This window comes from Epinephelus moara, chromosome 10, assembly GCF_006386435.1.
Source record: "Epinephelus moara isolate mb chromosome 10, YSFRI_EMoa_1.0, whole genome shotgun sequence".
Lineage (NCBI taxonomy): Eukaryota > Metazoa > Chordata > Actinopteri > Perciformes > Serranidae > Epinephelus > Epinephelus moara.
This window is the reverse complement of record NC_065515.1, coordinates 16,952,713-16,962,492: the sequence shown is the minus strand read 5'-3', so window position 1 is coordinate 16,962,492 and position 9,780 is coordinate 16,952,713. Positions and strand designations below refer to the sequence as shown.

At 42.3% G+C, this 9,780-nt stretch overlaps 1 protein-coding gene across 1 annotated transcript; it reads right to left on the bottom strand.

Annotated features, from left to right (window-relative positions):
- Nucleotides 1–2,711: 2,711 nt before the first annotated feature.
- On the bottom strand, nt 2,712–9,542 carry dmap1 (DNA methyltransferase 1 associated protein 1). The gene is made up of 10 exons (XM_050055528.1): nt 9,087–9,542; nt 8,802–8,893; nt 8,142–8,337; nt 7,799–7,957; nt 7,508–7,675; nt 7,139–7,324; nt 6,689–6,760; nt 5,675–5,747; nt 4,954–5,306; nt 2,712–3,495 (listed from the first exon to the last, which is right to left on the bottom strand). Exons 1-10 carry the CDS (start codon nt 9,180–9,182, stop codon nt 3,436–3,438), a joined length of 1,455 nt encoding a protein of 484 aa, XP_049911485.1. The 5' UTR covers nt 9,183–9,542; the 3' UTR covers nt 2,712–3,435.
- Nucleotides 9,543–9,780: the final 238 nt, after the last annotated feature.

Sequence of the window (9,780 nt, the reverse complement as noted above, 5' to 3'; positions counted from 1 at the left end):
AATTGCCCGTAGGTGTGAATGGTTGTCTGTCTCTATGTGTCAGCTCTGTGATGGTCTGCCTCTCGCTAATGTCAGCTGGGATAGGCTCCCACAACCCCCAGCAGGATACGCCGTTATGGAAATGAATGAATGAATGAATTTGCCATATGGCCAGAAACACAGGTAGGTAAAAATTAATGTTTGTAAACAAGTAACAACTCTTCATCTAAACCCACTTGGTTTGAATTTTGTACCACACAAGGAGATCTCTCCACCTAAAACGACTTTTTCCATTTCATCACCACCCTACCCCCATCCTTCCTTTCAAGGTAGGACACCTTGAAAGACAACAACACCTGACCGGAGATGTTCCCGAGAGCAGCACAGTACCAGAGAACAGGGAGTCTAGATTTAGTCCGCTCTACTCCACTCCACTCTCTTCTGCCTCCCCGGGGCTTTAATGTGGAGAGTGGACAGTGGGGTTAATGCCTAGCTGTAAGCACTGCTTAGTGCCAGTGATTGGGTTTGTGTTGCAGCAGGCCTTCCCCCACCAGCAAAGAATCCAGTGGAAATGACTTCCACTGTCCAGCCCTGTGGGCAATTGTGATTTTCCAACCTGTGGTTTCAACTCCCCTCCCCTTTGTTGCGGCTCAGTGTCCCAGAGGGCACAGGTGAATTTGATGTGGAACAATGATTAAAAGTTTTCTCCCTCAAGGTGACCTAAATAGGAGGAGGTGAAAGTCAAAGTGAGGGACATGGAGATGAGAGAGGGGCACGGAGGTGAAAGTCTGTTTTGGACATTTGTTATGGCCCATATAGTGAGCGCTCAATCCTCAGCTTTAGCAGGAAATTATCCAGACCCTGTCCTTACACTCCTATTGCACCGCTCCTGCCTCTTTCCCTTGTAGTAATCAGTGATTGTATGTGACATTATGGGTATAAAGCAGTGTGCCACAGCAAGGAGGCATCGACAATCTAATCATTGTCACATCAGTGATTACCTCAAGGCGTGATGTATTTGAACAGGGCTCTATCACATCTGCTATTACCTGCCTCTTCCTACCTTATGTCCCTCAGTACACATCTTTTCTCTTAACTGTGTGTTCAATCACCACCACCAGCATCGCCTGCTGGTGCGGCCGAGCGACCCCTCGACAGTGACGTATGCCAGCGATTAGCCTGGATACAGTTCAATTATGATAAACAGCCAGCGCACCTCTTAGGCCGTGATTAAAGCCTCAGCCTAGCCTTGATAAAGAGATCCCATCTCAATGCCATCACAACCACATTATAAGACACTCCGCTGTGGTGTTCTGCCTCATGCTTTTCACATCAGTGTTGCAGAACGTACACTGTAGCCTGGATGGAGCTCATGGCAGATGGAGCAAGATGGGAGCTGCTGAGGGTCTTTATCATTCACACATGGCTGGTGATGCATTCTCTGCCCACCTATTTTCAATTTAGACTAGTATTTATTAATAACCTCCACTTTCCTGAAGCCTATCTTACACGATACCTGCCATATAACTTAGGATGGGTTTAGATATTGAGAGATAGAGAGGGAGAGAGGAGCCCCAGTTTTTGATAAATGGATGAGCAGTGATGAAAAGAAGATATCAGAGGAGCATGAAAGGAGAGAGGGGGAGAGAGCAGAGCATTAATCCAACAGCAGGCTGGTGGAGAGAGGGAGCCAGAATGAGAGACAGAGAGAAAAGGGGGGAGAGAGAGGGGAGGAGGAAGAAAAAGAAAGATAGCCTTTCGGCTGTGTTCTGTCAAGGGAGAAATTACACATTTACGGAGGTTTTTTCAAGCAACGACGGGTTCCATAGATCAAACCACTGGATTTATGAGCCAATTTTCAACATGAAATATAGACACAGAGAATCCATTTTACCCATGTTTACTTGCCTTCTCTTACTCTTTTCCTCTCTCTCTCAATCAAACGGCCTACAGTGCGGATGGGTTTACTCCTGTAACCTTAGAGAGCTTATTAGAGCTGTAAATGAAGGTGTTTTTATTGTGGTGGTGAAGCAGCATTTGGTGGATTGGTGTAGTGTTTTCACCTATAAGTTAAAAAGGGAGGCTTCTGAAGTTAGAGAGGATCATTACTTTAACAAAGATAGTTTAAATTCATGCTATTTTCTTTTGCCAAATCAACAAAACCCCACTTTGATTTTAAGGTAACATGATACGTTTTACCTTCATCTGCAAGTGACCATTGAATTGTTTTTGGTTTTAGACCAAGATATGTGATAAGAAACTTCAATTTAAAGTAATTTAGTGTTTGTATGCAAACTGCAGTGCCTGAAACACTGGGATTTTTGCAAAGTATACATCTTTATAGACATATAAATACACACAGAATACGCCTAGATCACGCTACTCTCCTCTTCTGGGCAAACGTTTTCAGAATTTGCATAGAAATTAATGTCTAAGTAGGCTAAACGGCATAATTGACATGCAATTAGCAATATTATGGGGAGGGAACCTAATGAAGTTTCAGTGGCCGTGCCAACCAAAGAATGATCACTGCTTAATTATCATATTAATGAAGTCATTAGTTGTCACTTAACTTAGATGACAGGTAAGGTAAGAATGTCGTGATCCTACAATTTCCCCGGCAAATGTGTGTATTCAACACTAATTACCTCCACGATCTCATCTGAGAAAGAGTGTCGGACGTTTGAGATGTGAAAGGTAGGCCGACGTTGCATAAACATGCATAGCACGAAGGAAGGGAAAAAAACAATGGGGTTTATTGAATCATTGACGAAAGCATCTTCAAGGTCACCTGAGGACAAACAACACAAATGAGCCCCGCTAGCTTAACATAAAGCACAGACAGCAGATGGAAGTGTCGATGAGAGAGCGAGACGCACTCCAGGTTGAGAGGGAGCTACAGAGGGGGGGTTACTAAAGGCTAACACAAAAACACATTTCCAGTAAACACTATGGCATGATTAGGCACCAAAAAAACCTCAGATGGGTCAAATGAGCATTGCGGCTCGAGGTCCTCCCACTCCCAGAGTCTCTTCTTTCATTCCAATTCATTTCAATTACCCAGTCATTCCCACCTTCTTCCCCATGTCCCGATTAGCTCTGCCTGGCAATTTACAGTTGATCTTGCCTCATCTAAGGCTGAGCAATGGTGGAGGCAGGGAGACGAGCAGTAATGGAATGAAATGTCACTCAGTTGTTGCCTTTGTCACAAAGATGCTCGGCAGGCCAGATGGGGAGAGCTCGGAGAGATCTCCGTTGGTAGGTGAAAAGTTGTGTGTGTGTGTATGTGTGTGTGTGTGTGTGTAGTCAGAGGTGCTTCTAACAGCAATGTGGTGTCCTGCTTCCCTAGTGTCCCTGTTGTCCAACCATAAAACCTGTGGGTGTCTTCACTGTGACCAGAGTAACTCGAACAGTCCCTTGTCCTCCACCGTGTACCAGCTGGTGCTCTCGTTCTCATCAAGGCTTCTTCACCTTTTTCACTGAAGACGAGCTGGATGCCGACTCTCTCCGTTTGCGCTGCAATGTGACAGACACAACAATCACATCAGGGTCTAACAAGGATCTCCTCCTCTTTCTGCATTCCTAACAGTCATGAGGGCATTTTTACCAGTTTAGAATCAACAGCCATTTCTAAAACATGTCTGCCAAACTGCACAGCAAGCTGGAAATAAATAGTGACTGCTGTTTAATACATGACGGGATCACCATGTTTTAAAATGGCCTAGGTGAAGCAGGCAACAGACTTGCTTAAAAGGTGGAGCAAATTCTGTTTTCAATTCCAATTTTTTCTTATTTTTCACCCTTTTTTAACCAATTTGAAATCATCAGTTCTCGATGCCCTGCTGTTCTTGACACGGCTGGCAGTCGTGTCTCCAACCAATACAAGTTGTTTTTACCTGCACAGATCTTTATAATGAGAACGTACTCTGAGCATAGGCACACAATCCATCTACTCAGATCCTGCCTATTTTCACGCAGGAACCCAAGCCAATCTCAAGCCCCTTAAACACTGCCAGTTGAAGGTGGGAATGTCGTGCCATTATTCCGCCTCGCCGTTCTGTATGAAAGGTACAACCACAGGATGGTGGGACAGAGTTGTCTTGCCTTTAAGCCAGCAACAGAGGTGGTAACAGTGTTAAATCAACATCTATGTAAAAGGGACAGCCAGTTGGATAGGACCGGAATGACGTTTTTGATGACATGTTATTTGTATGACCCATCGCTGGGAGATTTAAAAAAACAGCCTACAGCAGTTAGTAGCTAACTCAAGGATGAAAAACAGCAACTGAAAATGCCCACAAATTGGGGGAAACAATGAGGTTCAGGAACTCCTTAGCCTTCAACCAGAAGACCAGATCACATGCCATGTAACAGTGATGGTACATGATTGTTATTGTTATGTTATGCCATGGTTGTTGTATAGAAAGCACTAAGTGACATGTATGTAATCATACTAGAGGCTGACGCTGTTTTAGCTACACGTCTCTTTTGCTTCCGGAGTTGGCATGCTATTTAAAATCACACACTAGGGCAGCATTATGCCAACGTTGTTTGGTTCTGTATAAAAAAGCAAAGCTGAAATAATGAAGGGACTTTGTTGCAGCCTTACTGCAGGATCTCTGTGTAAAAGGGCTGCAAAGACTGGATCTCTCCCTGGGTTCCCACTCATTAACACTGCCAAGTGATGACTGAATGATAGGAAGACAACATCTGCTATCGGCTCCAGGCTTAAGTTGGCCAACATCACCAAAATGAGTGATTTTATATTACTCATCATCATTCAATTTTTTTTTTTAAGATAGAAAAATAAAGATAAAAGTCACGTCTCACAAACTTGAAACTTGCCCTGTTACAACTTGAGATTTGACTAGGACTTGGTCCAAAAGACTTAAAAACAGCTCTAGTTGAAAGATATCTTCACCAAATTCTCAGTGATGGCTTTAAAGAGTTTGAATCTATGCTGTGCAGACTTACTGAGTTGGGGGTAAGTGGTGCTCCTACAACATCAATGATTTGCTCCTTGGCTTCCACCTTGATGTCGTCTGCACTGGGCCAGGACGGAGCTTCACCCCCTGGGGTGGATGCTGTAGTGCTGTTGGTGGCATTGAGCTCTCCACCCTGTGTTGCGGCGGCTGGTCCAGCTCCTGTAATTCCACTCAGCCCGCCTCCGCTGCCGGCCTTCAGTAGGGCCTCGTAACGATGACGCAGCATCTGTTGTTCGTATTCACAATTGCTGTGGGCCTGTTTCAGCTCGTACAGCAGCACCAGGTCACTGCGCAGCTCGTTGAACATCTGAACGATCTCCTCTGTGGGCATGGGGTTAAGATCTGGATCCACAAACAGAGATAAAGGCAAAGATGAATGAAAATAAAATAAAAGACCTACTACATAAAAAAAAATAAACACCACAAAACTTTTTTACAACTGTGAGGTCATCACGGTAAGTGGAAGATGATGGTGTAACCGATGCGTGCATTTGTCCCACAGTGTTTGGTACAGGGCTTTTGATTCAGTATGCAACTTAGACAGCGTATAGTTGAAGCCTTCCTAGTCTGTCCAGTCCAGCAGGAAAGGTAGTATCTTTGGCAATCTAATTTAGGATCCTTATGTTGTAAGTCTGTTGCTGAAAAGAGTTCAAAATGGAAAACTTTACAATGTTAGCAGATTTTAAATACTGATTTATATCTTCACTTACCCACTCCTTGTTCCAGCAGGATCTGCTCAATGGCCTTGATCTTCTTCTGGCCTACTGAGCTTGGCAGTTTCATCTGAATCACACACACAAACACACAGAGACACACACACACTGGGGGTATTAGGATAAACTGCTCCACCTTGGGGCTTTTAATTCGTATGAAATGCACTTCAGCGGGCCAGATCAAAATGTCTTTATCCACTGAACTCTGTCTGACTGATTAGCTAGAGGGGTACTCCACTTCTTTAGCCGTGCTAATGCATTTTCCATAGAGAGCGGCAGCTCCTCATCAGTCTTGAAGATGAATAAGAGTCCCCTTGCTAGGTCTTACAGATATTAGCGAGTCACTAACAGGATTAATCATCACGGTGCTAATGAGAGATAGCTTGCTCAAGTCAGACACTCTGGTTTCTCACATACATCAACTGCAGGGTCAAGCTTCAATAAAATAGTTTACATATTAGTGGCTCAAACAAAACTAAAGTGATGAATAAATGTTTGTCTTTAAAACCTGAGTAAATTGGTTTCATTTTTTCCCCCCAAGAAAATGGCAAGAAGGCAATGAGCAACCGAATACATTGCTCTAAAATTAGCAGGAAATTAGTAAAAACTTGACAAGAAAATGATCTAAAGTAAGGAAAAAATAAAAACAAATTACTTGAAAAAAGTGCTGAAAATGGAAAAATATCTGTGTATATTTTTTTGTGTAAAATCATAAGAAGTAAAAATATTGTTTTCTGGATTTTTTATTTATTTATTTATTTTAAAACCTCCCCCTTTTTGAAAGCTAGTTTTCAGTCACTTTCTTGCCATCATTAACTAATTTCTTGCAATTTGTGGGTCACTTCTTGCCAACTTGATCATTGCCTTTTTCCAAGTTTTTGTGACAAATAAATTAAACCAATTTGCTCAGGTTTCAAAGGGTTAAGAGCCAAGTTAAGTTTTAGATGAACATGTGCTTTAGAATACCCTTTTTGTAGTTTTAATACCTCAACAGGATCCAGCTATACTCACCCTCTGACTGCGCAGTGTGACTCCCGCTGATTTGAAGTCAGGGAACTTGATGCCTGCTGTCTCTGGAACAGCCTGAACAAAAGGAAATCACTGATAAGAGACAAGATATGACACTCCCTCTAAACATTGGACAGACTTTACATGGAAAAATATTCTAATTATTATTATGAGATAAATCAGGCCTTAATTTCACAAACTGAGTGCCTTCAGTTTCTTTAGGAAAAAGCTGTTCCATCAAAATAATATAAGATGTTTAACACACAATATTGAGACTGAGCCAAATCTTCATTACTTCAGTGTACTACTGCTTTGAATAGGCACTATAATGAGGTTGACAGCTGTGCCATCTCAATAATAAAAGGACGCTCCAATTTACTGGTGAACATTTCTCAAGCACAAACGACTGGCTTGTGCTTTACTTCGCTCTTTTTGTATGAGTCCACATCATACCGGTTTTTCTGTTTCTCTTTTTTGTGGGAGCTTCTTCTTGGAAACTCTCTTTTCAGCTCGTCTTAACTCTGTGGTTGTGTCAGCTGCTTTAATGAGTTTCTGCAGATCCTGAGTCTTCTTCTCGCGCTCCTTCTTTCTCGTCTCAATCTTCCTTAGCTCCTGAATAAGATATTCCTCTTCTGCCACCTGCAGGAAATACAAGAGAAGTGCGATCTTAATATTTAAAGGACAGGCATCTCACAAGCTTTGGCAATATCTTATTGTTTTTTTTCCCAAACAAAGGCTTTACTGCATTAATATCTGCAATATTTAAGGTATGAAAGCTTAACAACAGCACAAGAGTCAAAATCAATTTAGAAAATTACGAACTTGTTCAGGTGTGCGATTGAAGAGCTTGTCCAATTGCTCTTTACGACGTCTTTCATGGCCGGCATCAAAGATGTAGATCTTGGGTTCTGTCCCTGTAGCTGCGCGGACTTTGGTCAGCTTACCACAAATACTATAATAACGTTCTTTCAGGTCCTCCACAGAACGTTTCTGAAAAGCATAATGGGAGAATGTCATCCCAAATATGTTCCTTACCTTATAGCCTTAAGATTTTTGCAAATACCCTCAGTGAAAGGGAATGTGAATACTGTAGATGAGTGACTGAGTAATTACTCTGTATTGCTGGTGGTCGTAACGGTCATGGACGACAACAAAGCGCAAGTCAAAGCGCTTGCACAGGTCAAACAGGTGATCTGTCTCTGCTTTAGTCCAGCCATCGTCATGGAGATGTATCTGATACTCCTGCTCAGAGTACACTGGTACCTGCACTGTCTATAAAGGGAGGCAGAACAGAGAGAATACAGTGAATCAGGATGAGTGACTGAAAGAGTAATACATGTGGTATATATTTGAAAGTGGGGGAGATGACAGAAGATTGGTAGCCGTAGAAAACAGTCCTTTTAAGTTTGTATTTAATAAGTGGTCAGACTAAAGAGGAGAATGCAGTGATCCCTACTTTGTTGAAGCGAGCAAAAGGGTAGTCCTTGCCCTCCTCTGCCACACGTCTCCAGTGGTGGAATATAGCCCCATCCCTGCGAGCTGGGTTGGTGAAGGGCATCCACTTCCAGGGACGCACCTTTTTACAGCCCAGCTTGGCTTTGACTGTCCTGTAGCCCTGAGTAGTATCGCTAGGCAGCAAAGGGGGTGCATCTCTGGGGATTCACAGGGAAAACGAGCCTTGTTAAAGCAAAATATGTGAAAATCTCCTTTATCAATTTTGTTACCTAACCAGCTCAATTTGGATATCCAGCACATACAGATACAGGACAAAAATACATAAATAAGCATGTTTGCAGTATGACAAGTGTGTCAGGGAGCCCAAAAGCAGGGCTACACAATATAAAGCAGGTTGTTAGCTTTGAACATTCCTAGGAGAGGCATTGTACAAAAGAAGCTGAAACATAATGGCAAGTAGTATCATTTTTTCTCTTCCTTTTCTGAATTTATGTTTGACACTTAATCTACACAGATGAAGAAGCCATTACCACATCTCCCTTTACTCGTTAATCTTACCAGCTGCATGAATAAGTAAAGCAGTTACAACACACAGGACTTGAGTCAAACCCTTAAGGGTAATTCAGCACGTTTTTAATAGAAAATCAAAAAGAGCCCATACTTTTTATCTGAATAGAGCAGAGCATAGACCTCTCGGTGCATCCCCTCTGGTCTCTTGAAGGTCAGCGTTTCTGTTGTCTTCTTGCTTTTTTTCTGAAACAGGTGATGGAGAAATTATTTACCTCGAGAATACTAATAATTCTTGCAGACACATGATGGCAACACAAATTAAATTTCAGTTTTGTGTAATTGAGTCCCACAGCCTGTGTAATATTGGAAAATAACACGGGTGACTTGTGAATACAGGGACAGGAATCATTATGAGTATCTTATTATTGTCCCTCACCTTGTCTGAGTTGATGAGGTCTTTCTTGCTGATGGGACCGTCATTTTCTCCTCCGGCCAGCTCCAGAATATCCCTGACATCAGCACCAGTAGCCATGACTTTATATGGTGTAAATTAACGCTTGTAACAGCCTGTCAGACGTAAATACTGTTCATTCATTCACAGGCGCTCGTTCGGTGAAGTGGTAACGTTATCTCACGAATACGCTCCTAGCTAAAGGCTAACGCTAACGTTGTCATGTCTACGCTACGTTAACTTTACATAGAGCCGCAAACATTCAAGTAACGACTGTGTAAGATTTGTTTTCGTAATATTATCCTATACGTTTCTGTTATACATGAAAGTTACACAGACAGTTAGTAAGAATATTCACAAGCTATTGTTAATGCTAGGTGAGTGGCAAGACTGGCTAACGGCTAAACCGATGCTACTTCCGCCCCGGCTGAAGTCGCAGTCATCTAATCTGTAATCGACTGTCGCCCCCGTGAGGTGTGGCGGTGCATTGCAGCTTCTTCTTCTTCTTCATGACCACATTAATAGCTTTCTGTGTCAGTCCTTTAAGTGTTTTAAATTACAGTTTGATTTCTATGGTGGAAATGGTGGATATTGGGTTTCCTTTCAGACCATTTACATTTATGGATGAAAAACTAACTATATATCATGAGAAGGTTTAAAATAAAGACATAACTTCTGT

What these genes read in the sequence shown, in the direction of transcription:
- dmap1 (XM_050055528.1), bottom strand. Translation starts at nt 9,182, where the DNA reads ATGGCTACTGGTGCTGATGTCAGGGATATTCTGGAGCTGGCCGGAGGA. An exon ending in ACCTCATCAACTCAGACAAG is followed by an intron (nt 8,894 to 9,086) that starts GTGAGGGACAAT and finishes CACCTGTTTCAG; the next exon opens with AAAAAAAGCAAGAAGACAAC. An exon ending in CCTGCTGGAACAAGGAGTGG is followed by an intron (nt 5,307 to 5,674) that starts GTAAGTGAAGAT and finishes TTGTGGATCCAG; the next exon opens with ATCTTAACCCCATGCCCACA.